Here is a 26,771-nt window from a genome sequence, read left to right as displayed (position 1 = left end):
GCAACAGTCAATCATTCAGGCCATCAGCTGTATGGTTCAGTTGCACCCTCAACGTCATACAACAACAACCGTGTGTGTGTGTGTGTGTGTGTGTGTGTGTGTGTGTGTACCATAATACCACATTGACAGACTCGAGTGTAGATGCAAAGAAGATATCATTAAAAAAAACAGACAACAATCACAGGCCAGCTTGCCAATAAAGCATTTTTTAAGAGTTTGATCAAATGGAAATTCTGTGGAATTGTAAAACTATCAACCAAGACTGAGAACACAATTTGCTCTTTTATCACGAGCTGTATAATGCCACTGACTTTAGTTTTTTACTACTTTAAAGTTTTTACAAAGTTTTGTATGGTGACGCATGAAGTAGCTAAACAATTCCAAACATTGATGTAAGTTAATGCAACCCTATGTTTTAGTGAAGTTATAAGCAGTTGTCCAAATGTAAAATTGGGTCATCGTCTAGGCCTAATCAGTCATAATTTAGGATGGTGAACTTTAGAAAAATGTGTTCATAAAATAAAAAATTAAAAACCTTTTTTTCTCTCACCCAGGCCTAATGCAAAGTATTGTTAGGACATACAGAACCTGTGTAACCACAAATCATGTCCCTGCAAATCAATGCATATTAGGCGTAGACAATTTCCTCCTTTATCTCATGTTCAAGGGGGAAAAAGTAGAAAGACTAAGAGTGATCAAAGAGCAGCTGACTGGTTGGTAAGTGTACGTTGTGATGCGTAGCTGCAAAAGGTTAAGATTAATCTAATAGGCCCAGCTTAACAAGTGCATCACCACAGGCCCGTCGAGCTAATGAACTAGCCCAATGTGCTAGTGTTTAGCTTCAGCGCTAGTAAAACAGGCTAATGAGGCCGATCTTGGAAGACCTACATTTTCCATTAGGGAAAAAAGGCAGAGGAAATGCCTTCATAAGTTCCTGATATAAAACAAAACCGGGTCCTGGAGCTTTGTTTACAAAACATATCCCGAAAACCTGTGATTACTGTTGCTGCTTCTGCTGCTGCTGTCGCTCTCACACTATTGAGCCAGATCAGGGGATCAGGTTTCAAGCCAATGCAAATTGCTGGCTGAATCAGGACAATAGCTCCACAACAACTCTTTAATGCAACCTGCTGAATCTGTGGCACCTTCCTCTCAAAAGAGGCTGCATATTTACCACTGCAGAAGGCACAACACTTGCCACTGTAGTGGATTAATCCACTAAATAGATATTTTTGGGATGTCAAATTTGAACCTTTTTTTTCCTGTTTTTTCTGTTGAACACAAGCTGTTAATGAAGAAAAAAACCATCAGTAGGAGGCAGTTAGGTGTCATAAGTCTGATTCAATACCGGTGTGGCAATCTTCCACTAAGAAATGTGCTAAATGAGGAGGGATTTGACCTTAAAACAGTCCAACTGTACATGTTAAATAATGGGGCCTACAGAACCTACAGAGGCTTGCAATTGTGTATGGGGAAGCAGACCTCTGCCGTCATAACTTTACTGTAGCTCCACAGAAGTGCAGGCACTGCTGTTTGAATGACGGCAGTCACACTTATTCTATTTTTGAGATTTTACAATTCTAACATTGTTTAATTTTATATGCTGATAACACCCAGCCCTAGTTCATAAACAGGTTGAAACGGTGTAAGCTGAGAAATAACAAAGCATAAGGAAGCATTTCTATGTATGGGAACTCTTAAAGAGCACTGACTGGGCATAAATGGGCATTTAAAAAAAAAATGTATATTTCAAATTGTTTCATCACACGTCTTCTATAATAGGCCTGGGCGCTCTATTAGCAGCTGTGATACCAGTGGAGTGTTCAGCTGCTGATGCCAAAGTGCACCTGTACCACTACAATACCAATTCATAGCACAAGACAGCAGTATTGTGCACCAAATTGGAAGATTAACCATGAAATTTACCCAGACACCACCAGGCCTAATGTGACACCCTGGTCGTTCTCACCACATAAACCCACAGCATGAGTCTATGTGTTCTGTGGCTTGACAAGTCGTTCGGTGCAGAGGCCGGCACAGGAGTCCAAACCACAGAGCCTCCAGCAGCAGTAGCAGACCGCAGGCCGGCCCAGCCCGGGAGGAGAGCAGCACATCCCAACCAAACCCAGCCCATCCCTACTTGAGATGCCAGCGAGTCAGGACTACATCACTCGTCCTCTCACCACACAGGGCTCTAAGCAAATATTAAACTAACAAATATTCTCAGACAGACAGACACACACACACACACACAAATGTTGCTTCCTTATCAAATATTGGAGTCCAGTCTCACTTGACTCACATGACTGATATGAGCTAGCATGTGAACTGGGAACTGCTTACTGAAGGAGCAGGAAATTATTATCACCACAACACCCCCCACCCCCAACTCCGATGCATACAACTCTACGAAAACAAAGTAGCAGTCAAAGCATCTTCTCTTTAACCTGACCCTAGGCAGATGAATTTCGTTCCGCTTAGCTCCGCCTAGCTTCACTCACATCCATCTGGGACCTCTTCCATTGAGAGTGATTTCTGCAACCGACTTTATGGTTCAGCCAATCAGGACGCAGGGCGGGAGTTTCATAGATGTGACGTAGTGGAGAAGCGACCGTGAGACTTATCAGCGTCACGGGTTGGCTTCGATGTGAGTGGTTGAAGTAGCACGTCAATAGATGACGGACAAGTGGCTTATTCAATCATATGCAAGCATTTTTTGATTAGGCCCAGCCTTCTGAAGCAACACTTCAATGGATTGGTCCCAGATGGATGAGTGGAGCTAGGCGGAGCGAAATTCATCTGGCTAGGGTCAGGTCATCTTCTCTTAGGACCTTTAATTCTTTCTGAGTGAGAGACAGGACTTGTTTTCCTTTTATGCACATGGTGAGAAAGTGATGTCAATTCTGACCCTGGCCACTGTCATAAAAATATAATATTAAAAATATAATATGCTGAAAAAACAACAACATTAATGAGCTGATACTCAGAACTGCAATTTCCCAGTGGTTGTCAATACTAGATGGCATTAAAAGCTTCAGCACGACAGAAAAAAAACTCACACTCAAGAGGACTGGCTTTAGAGTTTGAGCTTGCCTCTGTGTGTGTGTGTGTGTGTGTGTGTGTGTGTGTGTGTGTAAAGAACATGCCTCAAACTGCACATGAGGCCAAACTAACAGTTAAAAGAACAGTTACATGATGTGTGCTGGCTTGGTTGCGTAAGAGGGCAGACTCCTCATTGATCTGCAAAATTCTTCTGAGTGTTTAAACTTGAGCCAAAACTACTGCTGCTGCTCCCACTGCCTCTGATGTCCCTCAAGGAGACCCATAGGGACTGAGGCCTTAGGCCACCTTGTTAGACATGTTCACAGACGTCATTATCAAACAGCAGATGCAGAGTCTGTATCATCAAGTTACAGATTACCCCTGTTGCACAGGCTGGACGGAGTGTGTGTGCACGCACACACACACACACACACAAACACTGATACTATGTCATATTCAGGTACAGGGTCCAAGCTCAGCTGACACAAACTTGGCTTGCATTCTCTGAGCAGATCATAATCAGGACCCTTTCAGAGCTGCCAGTGACAGCCTAACACTTGGCACTCAAAAGTATATACACATCTCCACTCAATAAATATACATTAACAGAAATCTGCCTCTGCCTCCAAAATAAAATTATGTGGACTTGAGTACATTCTAAAAGTACCATCCACGGTCATAAAACAAAGACAGAACAGAGAAAGAAAGAAACAGACAGACAAAAAGAAAGACAGACAAAAAGAAAGAAAGAAAAAAAAACAGAGGACAGACAGACAGACAGACAGACAGACAGACAGACAGACAGACAGACAGACAGACAGACAGACAGACAGACAGAAAGAAAGAAAGAAAGAAAGAAAGAAAGAAAGAAAGAAAGAAAGAAAGAAAGAAAGAAAGAAAGAAAGAGAGGAAAATAGGGACATAAAGGACATTGGTACTACTTACTGCGCTGGCAGTGCCGTAAGGTCCAGCAGCGTTCGCTGAAGTGCATATTGATGGTGGTCTGTGGGCAGGTGATTTTTCCCTTGACCGTGCCGGGGCAAACATCGCCACACTCGCGCTCATTCTTGTTTGCCACAATGTAGTTGTCCTCCACTGTGTCCAGCACCTTGGACCAGTCTAGCGTGGCCAGATAGCACAGGTCCGGGTTCTTCTCCACACGCACGGCGCCGCGCGTGATGTTCGTCAGGCTGTGCAGGCCAATCTCCTTCAGTTGCAGCATCTCGAACAGCACCAGTGCGTAGTTGAAGAAGAGGTTGTTGCCCCGGATGACCGTCAGGTTGGGGAAGAGGTCGCTCAGGCTCTCCAGGCCGTAGACACGGAAGAGGAGCAGGTAGTCGGTGATCATTGTGAGGTTGGGGAAGCTGAGGCCGCGAAAGTCCTCTGGCTTGGTTTTGAACATGAGTAGTATCTTCAGGTGGCCCTCGATCACCGTGCAGTTCTTTAGTAACGCCAGGTCCGTTGTGTTGTTCCGGATGTCTATGCTGGAGCAGACTGCGAGAAAAGATAGCAGAGGGAGTGTGAGGGAAGAAGGGGGGGGGGGGGGTTCAGAATTAAGTAATATGACTATTTACATGAAGGAAAAAAAAAAACAAAGCACTTCGATTTTGGCAAAAAAGACCCTTTTGAAGTAAACCTGTGAAACCTATCAGAGAAAGAAAGCACGCTGAAACTCACTATTAAAGTACTAAATAATCCAACGGACTGATTTAAATTCTATAAAATTATATATATGACTGTAAGCAGAGATGAGGGGGACAATCAGACAATAGCATAGCTGCAATAAAAACTTGATGTCATGATGCCAAGGGCAGTTATAAGTGCTTGCGGCATGTAAACTTATGGCATGAAAACTTGCGGCATGTTTCATGTAAACTGCCTACTTTACTTAAGATATCACTTCCTGTTTGGTTTCCTCTGCCTAAGTCGTTGAATAGGTTATACTGGACAAACAGTTACGAATTGTTCTTTTTGATAGTCTATATCAAATGTTATGAGAATTCGATTAAGTTTGTGGCCACTTTATAAGGCTTTTTATTAAATCCAATTGGGAGGCCACATACATTTAGTCAACTCTACATGTTAGGTTGTCATGTCCCGTCCGTTTTGTGCTATTTTTCATATACCGCCATACCATAGCACAGCTCAAACAACAGCTTCATTGGGCTACAAATCATATAAAACACACAGGTGGCAGCAACTTACGTCCCCAGATAGCCCCACCACACAGACAGCCCCAAAGCAGCTCTGGCCTGGAATCAAGTGCTCCTCTGAGTCCCTGCCTGCGGACGGCTGCTGCTCTGGCCTGGCCCTGAAGCGGCTGGCTGGGTGGATGGCTGGCATGTGATGTAACGAGGCTAACGACGGCAATAAAGCCTCCCTCCTGCCGCTCCAGCATTCCTGCCTGGGCTTCGCACACTAGACCACCAGGCCAGCAGCCACACAGGACCACACCAGACCACCAGACTGCTGCACTACAGCTTCAGCGAGGCAGGGGACTTTACACCGGACCTCCATATTAGGCCTTCTACTCACTACTGTTGGCTATTGACACTTTACATCGGATCAACAGATTGTTCCTTTACTAGAGAGAAAGACCACTTCACGAACAGCCAGAAAAATCAACTAGAGAGAAAAAGGTCACTTTTACAAAATAACTTTTTTAATGCATCTAAAATGTGTATCAGACAGCAATACACATAACCAAGTAGACACTTAGACACTGACATATGTGTTTTTAAGCACTCAGCCATGCTAAAATGACAACTAATTAAACACAAAGCATTGTGTATCTATGACCCACTAGGAAAAGGGGACAGTTCCCCCTTAAGGGGAGACGAATCCTGCTGTGCTTGTTCCCTGGTTCCCACGACGGTTAACATGAATCACACACATGAATGAAGACCCAATAATGTGGAACTTTGATACATGTTCAATGCCTGCACCAATGAGAGCGGACCGCTGCTTCAATGCAGCCAGCACCAAGGGCAGGGGGAGGCTGGGTTATGCACACGCAAACACACACACACACGCACGTCTGTGCATGTATACACGTACACACATAACCCAGTGCACACATTAACAAACACAAGTGCAAACACATGGCTGCCTTGCAGCAGCCTGCGTGTTTACGGCTCCAGCAGGGGTATCCCCACTATGGAGGATTAGGGAATGATCTGAGAGTTTGGGGCATGTCCTGGAAAAACTGTGAGGCACTGGAAAGCTAAACCAAGAGTGAAAGATCGCTTGCTTACTCTTCCTGCACGCACGCACGATCGCTTGCTCACTCACTCACTCATACACACACACACACACACACAGGCTGCCATATTTGCCATCAGTAGGCCTATACACTCTTGGCCGGGGAGATTATTTTTAGCACCACATTGCCAATTGAAAATCTAATACGCTAAACAGGGATAGTGACCAACACTCAGAATCAGCACAGGGGCTGCAGCGCACAAGACAGAAAGCCAGAGGAATGCAAAGTCTGACTGTAGAGAGAAACTAGTACATTTGTGAATCACCTGGACAAGAACAAGACTATAATTCAGTTTGACCTTATCCTAGCTAGTGGCTACACTAATCATCTGCTAGGCAGGATGAGGGGGGCGGATTGAACGGACTGATTTTTCACAGGTTTGTGCTGAACTCGCTGTAATGGATCCATCAATAGGTATCTGCATTTGTAGCTAACTGCATAGCCTACCGCTCAGATGATATGGGAAATCCTTGAACATTTACTTTTTTTCATTGAGCTTATTTTTTTTTTTTGTAAAATTATAGGTTTTACTTGGTGACATTCACCTAAGGTCTGAAGCACTGAGAGCTGAGGCTTGAGATAAAGAGAGAAAGATACCAAGACTAAAAAAGAAAAGACAGACAGGGAGAAAAAAGGGGAGAAAAGTGAAGAGACTAGGCCCAATGAAGCCTGCTAGCCTCAGGGGAAATAACCCTGGGTCGGAAGCTATACTTTTAATAAAAAAATAACATTTGACAGTACTGGACTTAGATTACTTAGATGGTCGTCTATCCAGTACCTTTAAGATAAGGTGTCAAATGAAAAAACCTACAAAACTCTTTTGTAGTGTTTATTGAGGCATTTTCAGTGGGCCATTTCCTCCAGAAATGTTGCTATTCTAAACACTGTTGAGGACAGAAGGTTGCAAAACATGTTTACTACACAGAATTAGAAGATTTTATGATTTCATTTCCTGTGTCAGGGGGATGATTGGCCCATGTGAATGTCAACAAGAAGATTGTTTTCTCATTGAGCTTCTGACAACTGACTTGCAGTATACATTGATGTGACATCCATACTAAATTTGTAAGTTTGATTTGACAAAGTCTGTAAACTACCACCAATTCTTGAACTTCTCCTTGGGGATCAATAAAGTATCCATCTATCTATCTATCTATCTATCTATCTATCTATCCATCTATCTACATGTGATAGGCCTATATGTTAAACTAGCTTATCTTATCTTAAATAATAGGCCTGAGCTAGGCCAATACAAACAAGCAAAAACAACACAGGCCGGAGTTGTAACATTACACAATCCCAGATCACAGACAACAACACAGCACCAAGTAGGCTACTATGATACAGTTTGAACAGTTAGGTCTGGTCAAACCATTTAAAGTGACATGAAGTTTCTTCTCATTTTGGTAGGAAGGTGCATAATAAGTAGGATAATGATTTTGTTACTGTTTTGTGGCATTTGCTTCTTATAAAAATAGATTGCATAATGTTGAATAGCAATGTATAGGACTTTCCGTTTTAAAATAAAAAACAGAACTCCATTGGTTTAATTATATCAATGTCAGTAATGGGATTAAGAGACCAAAGAAAGGCAAAGAATAACTGGCAAAGCACTGCAGCCCCCACCCCCCCTTTTCCTCATATATGATATTGCATTATAATGCCCTGTCACCTGAATGGTCTTATGTGTCACTGTGTACCAGAGTGCTCCAGCCAATTAAACGAGAAAACAAAGAACCTCCTTTAAATTGACAGTTTTCATCAGTTACCTCCTTCAGTTCACCAGGACATCAAATATTGTGATAACACTTCCTCCAATTCCTCTTCAGCTGTGCAAATCATAACAGCTTCACAGATACCCAAGTACTCGGACACTCCAAAACACACAAAGGCTATTGTTAAACTGTAAACTACCACCAATGTGCACAATACTTCATAACAAATATTGTGTTTAAGGAGCGATTCTAGGAGCCAAAACACGACCGAGGTCTCGCTCAACAAGATGCCAATGGCACTAAGCCGTCCCCAAATATCATTTTAATAGCCGCTCTTAAAATGATCGTATTGTTCAAGAAAACCAAGCGTCACAAACAATTGTTCCAAGTCATAAAAGAACACAATACAAGGCCACAAGAATACAGAGGCTTGGCTGCTTCCTCTCGCCAGTGTGAGCAGATAGGAATGCACTGCAAATCAGGTACCGTAATTTCCCAACTATTAACCGTGGCATATAAATTGATTTTGAAAAATGTCTTCAGCTATGAGGTTGATACACGGGGGCATTTAATATGGTTTTGTTTCTTTTAACTTGCATAAAACACTGTCCTGCGGCTTATACACAATGCGGCTAATACACAGGAAATTACTGTAGGTATTGGCCACAGGGCAGGTTTAAATGACGGGCCTCTGGCATGAGTGACAAAACCAGGGGGCCTGGACGCTGTGCTGAGGAGGATTTTTTTTCCCCACAAGGCAGCAAGCCGTGGCTCCAGTGACAAGGACATTTCCTTCCTGGCCCCCTACCTCTTCGACAGAGATATTAGTGCAACAAGAGACAACATCTTATGTTTCTTTTCAATTGGAATATTAAAAGTCCATCCGCAGGGGAATAGGAGCACTTTCTGACCACAGAGCACAACAAATTCACAAAACACTACAGATGTGATGGAGGGGGACCTCTCTATAAGGGTCGGTTGGCTGATTGGTTAAACTGAGGCCCCAAAATAGTTTCACTCTTCCCTACAGCAGTTCACTCGCAGGCCTGAGAGGAACAAGAAGGGGGCCAGCTTCGCAATTACACAACTTGTTTATGTTCAATCTGCCCTCTGAATCTCACACAGACTGGTTGGATGATATTACCCAATAGCTCCTCTTACAGTTTTAATAAAAAAAATAAAAAAAGGTGGTGTGGTTACTCAAGCATATGTGTTAGTGGGCTATCGATTCCTACTGTACTGATTGACTGGGGATCTGCAAGGAATCACATCTAGCTGTATCCATGGGGTAGCAGGCAGGGCTCCCAGGGCCCTGAAGAGTGAAGACAGCCTAAATAAAACATTTGGGCAATAGCTGCCACAAGCAGAGAAATTGGCCTTGGCAAAACTATGAACCAAAAATGCTAGCTAATAACTGCAAGTGAGGGAGGATATCACAGGATATCGCCATGTTTAATGGCATTCAGTAAAGCTAACAAAGACCATCTCCAAAAGACTAAATACGCATCCATGGTGACAGACTTAGTCTGATAAAGTCTAATGTCAGTGGCTACAAAACACTAAGACAGGTCAAATCATTTCAAGAAGAGAGAACATATCAACCAGGAGGAGGAACTTCAACGTTCAAGTTCAAGCTCAAACACGAGTTCCGTCCTCATCTCCACCCAGACTCCATAAAAGAGATGTGTGAAGGATAAACATTATCATTTTCTAATAATGATTCAATATCCTGCCACAAAGATGAGGCCAAAGGCAATAATAACTTCACTAAATACTAGCCAATGTTTCCCTAAGTTCATAACATGGCCAAGTGTGTCAGAAGCATGGCTATATTTATTTATCTTGCCTTTTTCAAGAGCTGACCTCAAGTCAAGACAACAATGAAAGTTTATTGAGAAAGACTACATACAATTTAAAGTCTAAAATGTCAACCATATCAGTCATATGTGGAGACAGTATGATGCACCTGCCGAGCAGAAAATAACAAGTAGGCCCAAAACTAAGGCATTACATTTTTAAAGTAGTTTGTATTTGCAATTGAAGTACAATCAATTGACTTAAGTCTCAAAAATGCTTAACTTTTCAGCCAGTTGTTTGCTTTCATTGTGCAAGTAATGCTACTTCATATTGAAATACTACTTACAAATAGAAATACAGACTCAAACACATGAGCACATAAAAGCAAATGAATGATCAGGCTAATAGAAACCCTAGCTTGTATCACATTCTTAATTAATAACAACCCCTTGCCACAAATGAAAAACAAAAAAATGTAATACCAAAAATGCTAGGAACTGTCCAAATATTCTATCAGCTGTGTATTTCAATTAAACCTCAATGGATACACTCCATCACTATGAATGAAGCAATGGACACAGTCCATCCCTTCAGCAAGAAGTGAAAAAATCTGTCTTGTTGCCAGAGATTTACGCAAACATTGATGTCTTTGGAGTGAAATGCATAACCTTAGATGAAGCAAAACTTCAGTCTCATCTTAAAAGGTACTAATTTGTGTCACATGCCTATTCCCACTGTGACATTTCCTAAGAAATGAAGATAGGTGAAGAGATTTACACAGAAAAACAAAACAAAACATTGAGTCTGTTTGAAACAAAACATATCAACAGCACAGATACTTTGGCAAAAGGACCATGGATCAGTCTGACAACTTCTAGCAATCAGTTGCCACATGACCAGAATGTACACAACTTTAGGGTACCTTTTGCAAAAACGAACATCTCAGTGTATGGCCAGGTAGACTAACTTAATCAGACATAATACATAAATACGTTCACAAATGAGATAGAAAGTTATATAGAAAATGAATCTTGTAAAGTGATTATATCAGACACTTACCTTCTCCATTTGTTGACTGACAACTCCATAAAATGCAGACAGACGCCACCAAAACAATCAAAGTCCGAAGCCGCATCCTGACTCCTGCAGATATGTACCAACTGTCCAGCGCGGTGAAGATCAATTAATGGACAATCCGAAGAGAGTAGCGTCTAATGCAGCTTGTTTATTAAAACAACGACATATGGCTGATAAAAATCCTGTCACCCCCCAAAATGGGCGGAGAAGAAAGTCCAACGTGTTCAATTCTCTAGCATTCAGCTAGCTAGCTAGCTAGACTCGTTGATATGAAAAGATTGTTTAGCTAACACTCACTAGCTGCTTTAACTACACAAGTCTAAGGATTCAAAGTACCCATATATACGTGAGAGAATATATGCAGGCAACATTGTGAAATAATGTCAGTACAGTCTTTCCTTTAACGTAGTTGCATCAGATCGGTTGCGTTTTCTGGAATCCTTGTTCCTCGAGAAAAATCCGTAACAAGCCTGTAGCAAACCACCCGCGAATCAGATCTGAAGGAATGGCTACAGCTAGCATGCTAGTCCACCCTGTTAGCTGTGCTGCTAGCTGGCTAGGTGGCTACCGACACAGGCCAAAATAAAGTTATTTTTTTTTGTCACAGCAGGAGAGCAATCCGTTTGAATTCACCCTGTTTCAAGATGAATTTAAAAAAATCAAATGGAGGTTCAGACAATCGTAAAAATGGCCACACAATGCTAACTATATGTCCGTGCCTAGTAAACTAATCCTAGCCAGTTGTTCTTCTGAGGTCCTGCTGACAACTTGGCCCATGTAATGTTAGCTAGCAAGCGTGGCGTAGTAAATTCACGGGTCAGTGCGCTTCGGGTGCAGCAGCTGTCCGACCATAATGTACCGTACTACACTCCCCTATATAAACAGTAAAGTCCATAACAATAGTACGACAAATAGCAGAGTAGTCGCAGCAGCTAAAGTTCACCATCGAGCGTTCTACATGCACGAAGAAAAGGCCGTCCCCGTAGTGTTGGCTCAATTCAGTGCTGAGATTTCAGCCAGGCGTCCACCTCAATTGCTTGACTTCTCGTCGAGGTTAGTGAACCATTCTGTAATTCTTATCTATGTAAACCAAGTCTTGGCGTTGATTACACAGTGTCTTATGCTACAAACAGCAATTCCACTGAGCCGAGAATAGACACTGAATAAAACGAAAAATATTTCCCCCTACATTAGAGGTAGCTACGTTAGAAGATTGACATGCCCCGTCTCTCCAAGGATCCCCTTTCCTGTCTTTGCGCCAGTAAACAAGACCTGCCAGCGAGCCACACGGGGTTGAGGGGAAATATGGACTGGATTTTGCTCGAATGGGGGCTTGGCGGACCCGGAGCGTCAGAGACCTCTGGCTCTGGCTAGGACGCACCACATCCGACGGCGGAATTCGGTGTAACGTTTAAATTAAGGATTTTATGAAACATTACCCATTAATAAAATAGTGAACATCGCCTATGTCTAGGGTTGCCACCTGTGTCTGACAAAAATCCTGGACATTTTTGACCATCCAATCGACCTTTTTGTTTGTAAGCAACGGCGCCTTTCGCACATCTAACCCAAGATAAAAAAAACCGTCATTCTAAGCGGCAATTGTATAGCTAAAATTAGTAAGAATTACAATTTCTAGTTATTTGTTTAGTTCATTGCTTTATTTAATAGCAGACCTTTATTATTTTGTTATATTTTCAACAGTTTTTAGTTGTGGACACCTGGGGGCAGTATTGAGAAAAAAGGGGGAATACATAATTAGGTTCTGCTTTTTTGCTTATGTGGAATAAACTTTCCTTTCGCTGTCTCTCCTTGTCCCACACACTCTCCGTCTCCACCTTACCATTTCTAATGAACCTCCACGGCGCGTGCCCCCACCACCACCCATGTTATGCTACGTCATTTGTGTAGACCCAATAAGGCTGTGCATACGTTTATGGACGTAGGCACGCTTCAATTAAACTGAAATATACATTTTGCGCATCGTGTACAAAAATCCGGGACATTTGGCCCTACCTATGTCTGTTTGGAGGCCTTGATACAAAGTTTCGAGTTCACTGTGGAGGCAAAAAAGTATCGGTAGACACATGGGGACCTATTTGAACGAGTCTAGCTAAATTTAATAACTTGCCAACATCAATTCGCAATAACGCAAATATTTTTCAGCCGGTTAGATGCAAACCAATTGGACTAATTTAACATGAAATGTTCTTTTTATTATTAGGACTATTTTATTTCATTTTTTTTACCTTTTCATAATAGTATTTGTTAATTTGTTTGTTGTTTGTCTTTGTGTCACAGGTACGCTGGCGACTACCCCTCCGTCCGGCATATTTTGTCTTGTGTGTCAGTCTTGTATGTAGAGCGCTTTGGGTTGCAAAGCACGAAGCCTGCTTGTTAAAGAAGCCCTATGCCACAATTTTAGCAAAAATGACTTTAATTATGCAGGTTGAGAGTCGTTCTGATGGTTCTACAACACTTTCTGGGTTGTTTGGTGGGTGCTTCGTCTCCCTCTATCGCTTCTCCACGGAAAAACCGAATATGCAACTTTCTGAACCCAGACCGGGTAAATCCGGATGTAACTCAGCGGAAGTATCCAATAGTGCCTCGAAAATGTAGTCAGATTGTAGTTTCTAAGAAGACTGCAAAACGGACACCGACTTGGCTTTGTTGCTGTTGAAGTTGTAAGTAGCCTACCCTTGGGTGAACTTCGTTTTTGTAATGTAGGTTGATAGTCTCTTGAGCAATGTGTTTGTTCGACCGTTTTATTGTGAGCCCTGTATGTGTTTAGCTTGGTTTCTTGATGGCTAGCTTGCTAGCTAGTGGGGGTTTAGCGTAGCACGAAGCTGCAGGGGGAGCAATGTCGTGAAAAATGCGAGCCCAAATCCGGCGAAAACCCAGAAACAGCGAAGGAATAACCAGACCTGCATAGGGCTTCTTTAATAGACTTTGCAATTTGCCTCCTATTTAAATTATATGGTCTTGGTTTCACTGATGGGCTAATGTAGGCTATCTGAATTTCACTTGTAAATGCACATCTTTTCTAGGCCTGTGGACTAATTTTTACCCTCCATCAAGCCCTACCATATAGGGAAAGTGAAAACCAGCGCCCCAAGTGGTTGCGTTCCTATCGAAGAGCAGCTCCAATGTTAAAGATGAACTGAACTGAAAGAATCAACATTGATAATGTGTTGATTATGACAATTAAAAATAAATGACACTAAAAAAAATAATTAAAAAAAATCAATACGTAGCCTTTTTTAAGCAACACCAAAATTGCGTTTGTTGTATTAGAACGCTGCCAGTTTCAATGACGTCACTGGCATGGTAGGACCTGAGAAGTTCTATAGGCAACAGCTGCAGCATATTATGTATACACGAAAATGTGTAATTTTAATGGCATGGGTTACAAATTTGAGCCTGTGAGGGACAGGCCTGTAGTGTCTTGACTACCACTAGATGGGTTTCAGGCTCCAGCTCAATCTTCAGTAGGATCATTTGGGTGAAAATGACTGTGTGGGCACTGCCGGAGCATGGACACTGGAATCTATCTGTTGCAAAGCAGTGGCGAAACGTAGGGAAAATGTTCAAGGAAGCCAAAGTGACGGGAAAAATATGTTTATTTATGTATGTGTTTATTTCGGGGGGTATACATTTTGTGCAATGTACAACATAGATACATTTTGTGCGGCACAACATAGGCTACTGTAGACCTAGCCTACAGGTCATGTAGAAAACTGGACGAGGGGTGCTTGAGACAGCAACACGCACGCTGTCTCTCTGTCTCCCTCCTCACACACACACATTGCCTACTGTACATCCTCCACACAACAGCATACTCACTCACCACCACTACATTAGGCCTATGCGAAGGCTACGGTGCATATACAAATAAGCATTGTCACGTCAATGTAGGCTAACGCAGTATGGACTACTGGCACTCGTAACAGCAACTCACACGGGCTCTCTCTCTCCCTCCCTTGAAACTGTTAAAAACTTCGTTACCCCAAGTTGACCCCAGATACACGGAGGATACACGAGTTTGCTGTTTATTTTAGGCTAACGTTAGTGGAGAGTTTGCAGATTTTTACCTTGTGGATGTTGATATTGCACGAGTCTCTTGGATAGCAGCACTGCGAGTTAAACTCCCTTGCATCAACAATCTGCCCTGAGACGGTGAACAACTGGCTTCAGGGTGAGTAGAAAGGGACAGACCCGCTGTGGTTTAGTTACCAGCTAGGAAAAGCATTATTATCGATCTGTGATATCGTCGGAGTCATGGTTTATACTCTCTATGGTCGGAGTGCTAGCTTGTGGAGTTTGACATAAGAGTGTTTCCAAGGTGTTAGCTGCTAGCCCTTTCCTAGGTTGGATCGTATGGTAGCCTATCTAACACTGGACCTCATCTGAGGCTACTTCGAGATATTATTCCAAAGGGGACAGATAGGCTACTGCACTTAAAACTTTAAACGATTGAACGAACCTTCCCAGACTTTGTAATTGCGACCAGTGACTGCATTGGGTGAACGAAGCCAAAGTTAAAACTTAGGCTCCATGGCACATAGACTGTGGGCTCGCCCTTCTATGAATTGAAAAAGACTACAAGCTGCTCCACCGAGTTTGCGATAAGGTAAGCAAGAAAAGGGTTTTTTTAAGTCAGGATATGACAAGTCAATGGCATTTATTCATCCAAAGTTACAGACCAGTTTCCACAGTGCACATCTTATCAATAGTTTGAATGTCGTGTGTGTTTCTGCTCATTGACAAAATAGCGTTCAGTATGATTCATGCCAAATTAATTTCCCCTGTTAAAGTGTTCGCCTTTGTTTCACTAGTTTGGTTTCATTTTGTATGAGATTTTGTGATGTAGGCTAGCCTATGATAAATAGCTTATGGCCAATATGTAACTCAGCTAGGCCTAATGTTAGTTTCCTCAGCCATGTCAGCTAGCCTCAGACTCATTATCTGCTATGGCTGTTAGTGCTAGTGCAGAGTAGCTTACCATGCCAGTGACGTAGCCGATTGTTGAAATCCAACATGGCGGCGCCCGTGTAACAACAACACCACTTTCAACGTACAATTTTATCCCTTTTAATAAATTCAGCCATTTTAATCATTGTACCAATTAGAAGAAATAAAATACATCTGTTATATCACCTTTACTTCAAATTCCAGTTCAGTTCATCTTTAAGTCCCATAGACCTATTTTTTTTTTTAAATATTGTGAAGCCAAATCAGCGAAGTTATCCACCAAAAATATTTTTCAGGGTGTATACAGTGATAATCTTCAAACTGTGAAAATGCCAGGCCCTATTTTGCCTTATTTAAAAAAAAAATTGCTCCTTTTGTTTCATAAACGAACTACAATAGACGTCACGTGTCTTTACCCTTCGACGTTACTCACAGTAGCATGGTTTGTTTATTAGCCTGGTTAGCATTGACACTTAACACTTACTGCCAGCTCTTCATGTGAGTAGAAGCACAACACCAGTTATCCAGACATAAAGGTAATCACCACGCGGTTTACATCACGCTCCGTTATTACAAAAATATGTTAAACCAGTTAAGCAAATTGCCATATTGATCAGTTAGAGATTAAGCGCCCAAACCTGTGACCATGCAACTGTAGTTCGTTATCACCAAAAACTCAAAACAATTCAACTGATCCTATAAATAATGTATGACCACTAGAAGCAATAGAGGTGACCCCAGTGCCTAACACATGGAAAGCATTAAATTAAGATCCCAATGTGCACCGAGATATATTTTTTCTAAAAACAAATCCCATCTACTCCGTTAAACTCTAGGAACGCAACCAGTAGGTGGAGAGGAGATTACTTTCCCTCCCAATAGATTAATGATGGGGCATGCGAGGTTAAAGCCTGTTCTAAATTCTGAATTCATGTGAAGGATTATGAGATATGGGTTTCAACAGTGGGAACCATGACCACAAACAGACTCATTCAATTTGGTTTCACTCCTGTGCTGAGCGAAAATAAAGAAATATTGAACTGCAGATTGGCCTAAAGGTTATCTGATAGGTCAACTCATGTCACACATCTGCACACATAGGCCTACACATTCACACATGGAATAAGCAGTTTAGAATAAATGAGAAGGTTTATAATCTAAACCAGCATGCAGTCTATAATTTATTTTAATAGCCTTTGCCTTCTGTAGACCCGGCCCCAATTTGACAAACATCACATATGAAAGAAAGAGGAGATCCTTTGCAGTGCAGAAAATCATTGCTTGAATAAGACAGAAGTCATCTGGAGGATGACAGAGCAAAGTGTTCAGAAATACCTAATTTCCCACCAACTGAGGTTTATACATTGATTTAACAAATTAAATTGACAAATTTGACAGTAAGTTGACCTTTTTTAATCTGCCAAATTGCTTAACTATTTATATAAATGAAATGTGGGATTTATATGGATCCACTAAAATATTTTATTTATTTTTATGGATGGAGGAGGAGACCATTCAAATGAATAATGATTCTTCAATACATTAACATGTCTGGGCCTCTTCCTGTTGCCATTCTGTCTCTGTACATTTAGGCTACATGTCAACCTTGATTTCACACCATGTATTTGACATCACTGAAGATCTGCATGTACCCGTCCATTATGAATGTCTTGCCAAGGGGGCTAGAAGCAGGTGTTGTAGCTACATCTATGTCAAATGAAGATGACATCAACAAATCCCATCCACACTGGTTGAAGCAAGTGCAGTGACTAGAATCAATAATCCCATGAGAGGATTTCTCAGTCTTACTGCAGCATAACGCGGAGGTGCAATTGCTGATGCAGCTGAAGGCAGGAAAGACGTCAGTGTGTTGCTGATGATCCATTATTCAACAAAGGGCACATAATCTCTTTTTATCTCTCACAACTGAATGAATAGGATAGACCCTCATCATCTGTTTCATATTGTGAATTATATATTTCTAAACATGGCTATTTAAATATGTTTTGCAAAATATCATCTCTAGGGAGGTGAATTATTTATGGGTCCAACCATGACCGCAAACAGATAAATAAAATAAAATGAAAGGAAAAAGACAACTTAGGGCAGCAACAAACAATCCATGCAGGATGATCAACCAATTACTGTACAATGTCAAAGACATCTCCATGGCAACAGATGGCAAATCCAAAAGTAGACTGCAATTTGTTGTTTTATTGGCATCCTGCAAATGGTAATTGATTTTATTAAAAGCAACAGGATTTTATTTTATCATCTTAATGACCTTACACTAGCTGTTCTCCTGTTTTTTTCAACAAGTGGATAAAGTTTAATCTTATGGAAAAATAAAAAAATTATTAAAAATAATTAAAGGTAATATGATCACCTGTCACGTTACTCACCATTAGTATTGCTTTTTTACATAGACATAGGATTTCTCTGAGATTTCACAGACAGTTTTTTTTGTCACTGCACGTGTTTCTCTTGTAATCTCCTTTCAGAACAAACGTTTCCTGCCTGTTGTGTAAGTTAAAAGTGCAACACTTGGATTTGTCATTTTGGACAGTGTGTGGAAGCCATAGGAAAGCTTGTGACACACTTTGGAGTTTGTTTGTTTTTTTGTCACTTCTGGAGGAGGAAACGCTAACAAAACAAACAGTGGAACACTAAAGGTGATGCCTCCCTTTTGTAAATGTTCTACACACCCATCCCGGGTTAACGGTCAAACTGTAAGCCTGGATGCCGGGGGGGGAGGCGGTGGAATAAGGACTGAAATATACATATAGATCATGGGAAAGGAGCCTTAGGAGGTTCAGGAAGATACCCTTTCACATGGGACGCCTGTCAGAATAACAATGGGGTTCATCAGGGATTCACTTGAAGGTTCCTCCAAGCGTCATTATCATGAATGTAAATACATTGGACTGGGGACGATGATGCTGAATGTACTGATTTTATCTGCCAGGCTTCCTCTTGACCGGCTTCCCTTTTCACAGAGCCGGGGACCCTGAGAACAGGGATGTCATCGTCCTGAAACAGATTATTTCCTGTTTCAAATCCATCAAATTACGTAAACCAAAATATATTCTCTGAAACTCTGAAGGAAAACATCAGCTGCCTTTTCATAAATACAATGGGTCATCCTCCAACTTGTGGAGGTTATTGGTTGTGGATACACTGATTACTTGTGATGTGTCATGCAAGTGGCCAATTTTAATGTCATTAAGTTTATAGGTTTTATGAGATGGCAGCTTAAAAAAAGGCCACTAGCACACATTCAAATGTGACTAAGCAGTGGACTCATTTGAATGTAATTTTCTGAGATGTAAATTTCTGAAAGATTGCATGCACAAGAATTACACATAAGTGTTTTCCTTTGGTGGCCCCTGGGCAGATTTAAACTAACATTTGCATTGCACCATGTCTCCAGCTTGCTTTATGATCATGGATGGGTCCTGGTGCGTGCCTGTTGGGCCCTATACCTCACAGAAATCGGCCGTTACATTTCTTCTAAACCTATAAAATGCTTTTAATATCGAAATTCTTCTCAAAAATATACTGCTCAAAAAATTAAGGGAACACTTGCAGTTTTCCACAATTGTTAAAACACATTTTTTGAAACCTTCCACCCTTTTCTGCTTTCTCAAACTACATTCACAGAATGTCTGACAGTTTTTGCAAAATAAAACACTCGCCATAAAAGTTTTACTTGTGCTCAGAGCCAAACAGTGTCAGAGTACCAATCCAGTGGATGATTGAAGTGTTCCCTTAATTTGTTTGAGCAGTATATCAATGCCACTAATACCACTATTACACTAAAGATTGAAGTAGTTTACCCGACCCAAACTTTTACATTTATTTGCAGAAGTGTTATCCAAAGCAACTTACAGCTATTAACATTTAAGCATTTTAATATTTAAGATACAGAGCTACAGCTACAGCAATAGAATAACATTTAAGCCAGGGGTGTCAAACATAAGGCCCGGGGGCCAGATCAGGCCCGCCAGCAGGTTTCATATGGCCAGCTAGATGTTTTGGGTAGGAAGGGGAAATTAGAAAAAAAAATATAGTCTTCAAGAATGTGTAATAAGCCATCTCTATGATATGATAAATTGATTAAACCTAGCACAGACCATCTTCACGAAGGAAGAGGTCGAAAGAACTGACATGGAAGTAGATTATTATAAGACAGAAAGATATGACAGCAGTACATGATTTCTACTTGTTTGGTTATGAGAGGGTAGTAAACTATATCATCAAACAACACTCATACCCATGAAGAAAATGATAATGACCACGACAATGACGGCCCCCACGAGGTCTCATTCCAACAAATCTGGCCCACTATAAGTTTGACACCCCTGATTTAAGATATTAACATTAAAGTATTTTAACATTTAAGCTATAGAGCTACAGCAATAACATTTAAGCTACAGTGCAGAGGAGACTATAGCAATTACCACTGCATCTGTCAATACTAGTAGAGGATAGGAGTGCCTACATATTAAGTACTATGATAGGAGGAGAAGTGGTAGAAGAGGAGATAGTGGAGGGAAGTGGAGAGAATGGTGGTAGAGGACAAAAGAGTGTGGTAAGTGCATATCGGGTGTGTGAGGTTGTTAGAAGCAATACAGTTAGGCTACAGTTATGCTGCATGCCCGAGGACCCCTGGACTCTGGTTCTGAGAAGGATCTACATTTGGCCCTTTATGCTTGCATAGTGTTCATGTGCATAAGCATGCTTGCTGGATGTTTAACCTTAATGACTGCTTAAAGGAAATGGAAGGATATCTTGAAATAATGTCAGTTATGCACTACAATAATTGCAGACAGGTTCTCAACTGCCAACGTGTCACTTACACTGGCAGCAGGATTAAGTCTATGGCTTATAAAGCATGTGTATGTTCTTTAAAACCCCTCACCAAGCCTCTCTCTGCTAACATGGGCATGTTTGTTAATTACCATTACATATGTAGGCCTATGCATAGCCCTAACCGGCATTACCCTGATGATTAGGAGCTTATAGCATCTGCTAATTTTAGGATTGTGTAACAGGGAATTTGAGTATTATGAAGATTAGTGTCATACAAACCAAGCGATTACTTCAGTCCCTTTTACTTACTGTGCTGTAGCAGGCATAGCTTGATATTTATTTTGAGAACATTGTTTCCATTGAACTAACTCGTGATCGATCTGAATTACTCTGATTTTGTGCACCTGCATTCTGTCTAGTACTGTGTGAGACACTACACACAGGGCAAATTAGCCCTAATGATCCTTTGCCCCTCACTATGTTGTAAAAAAAATTGCACAAACCTCAGCAACCACACACAGGCCTCAATGCCTGTGGCCCTGAGTTTGATTCGAGCCCATGGTCCTTTACCTATCCTGCTATCTGTCCTGCTGATTGAAATAAAAATCATTTAAAAACTAGACAGCTCTGGTTCTGTAAACAGGAAATAAATGTAGCAATACAATCCTAGCCGATGAACACATGTGCTTCAGGAGCACAAAAGGGAGGGCTATAATTTGATTGGCCATGGAGCTTGATTATCAACAAACTTTGATCATACTGAATTCTGGACTGCATTGATAAACTTTTATTGGCAAAAAATACTTTCCACTGCCACTGGTCCTCTGGTCTCTCATACCAGTAATGGAATTAAAATTGTAACAGTAAAAGAATAAAAGATTAGCGCTATTTTAACTCAAGAGAAAGAAGCAAAAGTGTACAGATGGTGCTGATGTCAAGGCTGTGCCTCAATGCTGGCTGTATAATGTGAGGCCACAGAGAGACCATGTTCTCCTGGTGCCACCTCCTCACTAGGGGCTCATCTCTGGGAGCTGTTGCTTCTCCTTCTCCATCTCCACTTCCTCTTGGTCCTCTGTCTTTTCCTGTCGCCTCTTCCTTTTCCTGCACAGGACCAGGAACAGCGCAGTACCCATGGACACGATGGACGCCACAGCACCCAGGGTGGTCAACACATACAGGCCCACGCTTGGTTGAATGCCTCCTGTCACAACCACACAGACACCATCTTAAATTTGACATGCTAGGTAAATGCAGACTAGATTCTTGAGCACTAATAATATCTATCTATGTGCTGGCTCAGAATGGGATGACTTGGAATCTGTGGGAAGACAAAAAGCATTGAGGGAGTGGGGAGTCTGGTGTAGCTATCGTACCTACCAGGAGTGCTTGAGGTTTGGACCTCTTCAGTCTCTGATAGAGTGATCAGCACCTCTGCAGGGAGATCTATCAATGAATAAAAAAGAGAAACATTTTTAAAGTACTGACTAATGATTTGGATTAAGCATGTGAAAACAAAACGTAATTGGGACATAGCACAAAAGTATTACTTGAGCAGCTGAAAATAATTACATGCTCAAAAAGTGTCCAGTCATTGTTTTACATTCACTTTTGTACATGTGTGGAACATCGAAATTCTGGTTGGATGTCTGTCTTTGTTACTTTAACAGTATCATATTCACTGCTGTAGTCTACAAATGTTCATTTCCCAAAAAGTTGTGACTCTGTGTGAAACGTAGGCTAAATAAAAACAAATCATGTACACCCTACTTTTAACTGAGAATATACAAATACAACATATTAATGACAAAGACACAAACACAGACAACTTATTAATATTATCAAAACAAAGAAATGTTATTTTTCATGTTATTATTTTTTAGAAAATATACTGTATGTTCATTTAGAAATTGATGCCAGCATCACATTTAAAAAATGCAGCAACGTGTTTACCACTGTATTGAATCACCATCTCTTCTTTTAACAACAGTCTATAAACATTTGTGAGCTCAGGAGACCAGTTGCTGGAATTCTGAGGATGAAATATTGTTCCACCCCTGGTGGAGTTTAGCTGCTCAACAGTCTGGGGTATTCTTTGTTGTTTTTTCATGTGCAGAAGGCATTTTTCAATTGTCTTCCTGAAAAATGCAAGGCCTTCCCTGAAAAAGACATTGTCTGGATAGCCGCATATGTTGCTCCAAAACCTGTACATGTCATTGAGCATTATTTGTGCCTTTCTGGATCTGCAAACTGCACATGTCATAGGCTCCAATGCACCCCCAAACCATCATGGATGCTGGCTTTCGAACTGTGCACTGAATGGTGGATGCTCCCTCTCCTCAGAGGTTGCAAGTCCAGGATTTCCAAAAAGTATTTTTTACATTTTGATTGGTCTACCCACAGGACAGTTTTCCACTTCAGCTTGGTCCATCTTAAATGAGCTTGGGCCCAAAGAAGAGAGTGTCAAAAGTTTCCAGAGCCCATGTAATGATTTTCATTAGAGATTTGGGTCTGTTTCTAATGTAGTACCGCCGGGAGCCCTGATGATCACAGCCATCCAATATTGTTTTTCAGCCCTGTCTGTTGCTTACAGAAATCTCTCTGGATATCTCTCAGATTTCTTCTCTGAATATTTTAATGATCATGTGCTGTAGATGATGCAATCCCCCAATTGTTTGCAACTTTTCGTTGAGGAGCATTATTCGTAAATTATAACACACAATAGTGAATACCACCTCATCTTTACTTCTGAGACTCAACATTTGGAACATCAACTATGTTCTAGTTTCACTTGGGGGTTTACGGTTTACAAGTTTTTTGGAAACAGGGTTGTATATAAGCTATGCAGATATTATGGTTAGGAATAGGAATTTAGATCAATAATAATGAAAAAACAACAGCAACAAAAAAAACTCAAAATCTGTGACCATATTTTGACATCTTAAAAGGTCAATATTAGATTGAGTGTATAATTACGTAAGAGCCATTAGTACATACAAATATAATACGTTGGTGCCCTCTACCTGTCACTGGCGATGTTGAAAGTATATTTTGTTCTGTGTTTGCAGCAAATACAGCAGCTGTAGTCTCTGAAAAAAATCAAATCAATCAAACAAGTCCCATAGAGGTTATTTGAATGTCTGTATTAAATTGTTGGGAGCTGTTGCATTGAGAAAGTCATTAGCTCTGGCGCCCTCTACCTGCTGCAACTTGATGTTTGTGTTGACCCTCTGCCGTGCTTGATTCAGTAGGCACATAGGGGAAATTAACTGTAGTCTCTGTTAATAAAACACAAGGTGAAGATATCCCCCTGTGGACATTGTTGACATTTCCCTGATGTCCACAAAAGCATGAGGTTTTGCAAGAATTTTGGAAGATGTTCTCCCTTATTTGTGCACACAGAATGAACTGCTATTTTGGATAGAACTAGTAACTTTGTTACAGAAGCATATCCTACTGTTGTCTATAAACCTTTTGGTGACCATACACATATGGTTGAAAGATTTTTATGGAAACAGCCATATTATGTTTAAGACCACGTTGAGTTACAAAAACCTTAAATCACAGTATTTTGACATTTAACAAGTTGATCATGTGAGATTAGGTACACAATTCTACAAGAACATGTGATGTCCTTCTTTAGTAAAAGGACACACCGGTGCCCCCTACCTCTTATTTTTGTTATTAGATTCTGCAAATCATCCTCTGTCGACCCAGGCCTAAAATATGATGATGAAAGTATATGTTGTTGTGTAGATGTGGCAAATGTTGTTGTAAACTCTGAAAACAAACAAACAAACAAACAAACAAATCCCATAAAGGTTGTTTGAATATCTGTATTAAAGTGCTGATGAGCCTTATATCGGTCATGAACCTTGAAACATGACAAGACAACAAAATCTAAAATCTTTCACTTGAAACTTTGAAGGCATAAGTCTGCACACTGCAACACAGCAAGCAAAACCAGATGAGGAGAGAATCACTAAACATATTACATTACCTTTAGGTTGAACTAGCATATCAGTAGAGGTGCTTATGATCTTGTCACCCAGTGTCATGAGTGCATTACATTTGTAATTGGTGCTTGTTGTCTCCAGTTGATTTGAAGCCATTGCGGTCATTACTGTGCCATTATCATAATCCACGACCTCCATGGGAGTATCATTGTGAGACAGAAGAAGCTGAACAGTGGCTGGATAAAAATCTCTTAGCTCACAGGTCACCGTAAAAGGCTGGCCTGACCAAGGAGTCTGTGGAGTACTGATGAGGACTGGCTCATCTAAAGCTGGAGGAACAGCAGGCTTATCAGCATTATGAAAGCCATACAATATACCACAGACATCTACACAAAACAGAACATTGTGTTGAGTCCTCAAAAAAGTGACCCAGTTAATCCTTATCTCAAATTCATACACGAGGTCATAAAATGTGCATAACTTAGCATGAGCAAAAATTTGTAGCTCATAAACCAAACCCATAGTAATTGCAGCATCTGATGCTGGGTACTTACAGTACACTGTGACTTTGACCGATTCCTTTTTGGAGCTGGCACCACACTTCACTCTACAGGTATACTTCATTTCATCGTCTGTGGTGACATGTTTGATTGTCAGATGACTGCTGCGATGACCAGGTAGAACTTCAGCCAGACTGTCATCATTCAGATCCCAAATAGGACTGGCACAGTCAGATGAACAGTTGAGACTGAGTTCACTGTTAAGCTTTAGCACAGTTTCTCCACTAATGGTGAGAAGATCCACAAAGGCAACATCTGTCAAAACATCATCAGCATAAAACATTTTTATATGTGTAATGTTTGTGCTGCCTTCAGTTGCTTTGGTCATGATTTTTTAAATTGTGGATTGTAATGTTAAATAATCAAAATAACACAAAGATCAGAGCAACTATACAGACAACAGCAGCAAACATTTTCCACATTCATGTTGCTACACACAGCTCGGCACTCTCCCTCAGCAACTTTTTCCTGATTTAAAAAAAAAAAAAAAAAAATACAAATAGAAAAAACATATTGAAGATACCGAACAGTTCACCTTTGAAACCCCATAAGAAGAGCTGCACAATGGTAAGATGTCTGAAAAGAATGCCCATATCTACTGCGGTGCTTCGTGATGATTCCCCTGATTCTTGGGTCTAGGTTGTTATGGACCACATACACAATACATCACACGTGCTGTTCTGGATTAGTTTGAAAGAACACATGTCCTTTTTGCACTGCCCCTCCCATTTCGATGGCAAGAAGCACCCAATTCCAAAACAAGAGTGTGCTCTACAACTACTTTATTTATTTTCACATTCAACAATGCCCACATTCAGTGCTTTATGGCATTCTGCTTTTTTTATATTTTGAATAAAAAAAAATATGGGCAATTTTGATGCATGTCCTACCAATTACAAAATCAGTCATCAGGGTTCAAAGCTATATTCTGTTATGAAAAGTTTCACAGCTGAGAGAACACAACCAACATCGGCACAGAATAAAATTCTGATTCTCCTTCACCATTTTCTTCGACACTATGGTGTGATACCTCGAAATTTGGCATTGCTACATGGACGTCGCTATCTAATCAAACACATTTAGAATGCAATACAGACGGAAACCCTTCCCAACCACAGCAGAAAAGCATGCCCTCAAGGGAACTCAAACAAACTTGAAACAAATTTACTTGTGTAGGCCAATCAAAAATTAGTTCTTTCCATTCTTGCTGGTCTTGTCATGCTTGTTTTTAACTGAGGGATTATCTCATTGTCTCATCAGTTACCTCCATCAGGTACATACTGATTCCTAGTGGGTGGCACAAAATGGTGGTTTCAAATAATCAACAGCAAAAATCAGTTACAGAGAAGAGTCGTTAAGATGCAAAGAATGGCACATGTATTCTGGTAAACTGGATGCAGAGTTCTCATTAAAACTCCTTTTAAAGCATTCACTGAACACCACACTGGACTTTCCATGACAATGGCATCGCAGTGTCCAACAACATGGCTGTACCAGAGAATTTAACTTCTGCATTTTGCTGAAAAAACAACAACAAAACAAACAGATAATTCATGTAAAGAAAAGGGCCCTCATCCTTGCA

At 40.9% G+C, this 26,771-nt stretch overlaps 2 protein-coding genes across 2 annotated transcripts in view; both read right to left on the bottom strand.

Annotated features, from left to right (window-relative positions):
* Window positions 1-12,218, bottom strand: part of insra (insulin receptor a) — a 61,600-nt gene extending 49,382 nt beyond the window's left edge. Inside the window, exons 1-2 of the mRNA XM_042090197.1 lie at window positions 10,876-12,218; window positions 3,988-4,536 (exon numbers count right to left, since the gene is read on the bottom strand). Of these exons, the coding sequence (XP_041946131.1) occupies window positions 3,988-4,536; window positions 10,876-10,951 (625 nt within the window). The 5' untranslated portion in view covers window positions 10,952-12,218. The remainder of the gene's footprint in view (window positions 1-3,987; window positions 4,537-10,875) is intronic.
* Window positions 12,219-21,440: 9,222 nt separating this feature from the next.
* LOC121707947 lies at window positions 21,441-26,744 on the bottom strand. The gene is made up of 8 exons (XM_042090954.1): window positions 25,725-26,744; window positions 25,184-25,444; window positions 24,674-24,958; window positions 24,343-24,453; window positions 23,874-23,951; window positions 23,697-23,762; window positions 22,054-22,119; window positions 21,441-21,877 (listed from the first exon to the last, which is right to left on the bottom strand). Exons 1-8 carry the CDS (start codon window positions 25,780-25,782, stop codon window positions 21,687-21,689), a joined length of 1,116 nt encoding a protein of 371 aa, XP_041946888.1. The 5' UTR covers window positions 25,783-26,744; the 3' UTR covers window positions 21,441-21,686.
* Between the last annotated feature and the right edge of the window lie 27 nt (window positions 26,745-26,771).

The sequence above is a fragment of the Alosa sapidissima genome, chromosome 1, assembly GCF_018492685.1.
Source record: "Alosa sapidissima isolate fAloSap1 chromosome 1, fAloSap1.pri, whole genome shotgun sequence".
Taxonomy (NCBI): Eukaryota; Metazoa; Chordata; class Actinopteri; order Clupeiformes; family Clupeidae; genus Alosa; species Alosa sapidissima.
This window is presented reverse-complemented; position numbering and strand designations above follow the sequence as displayed.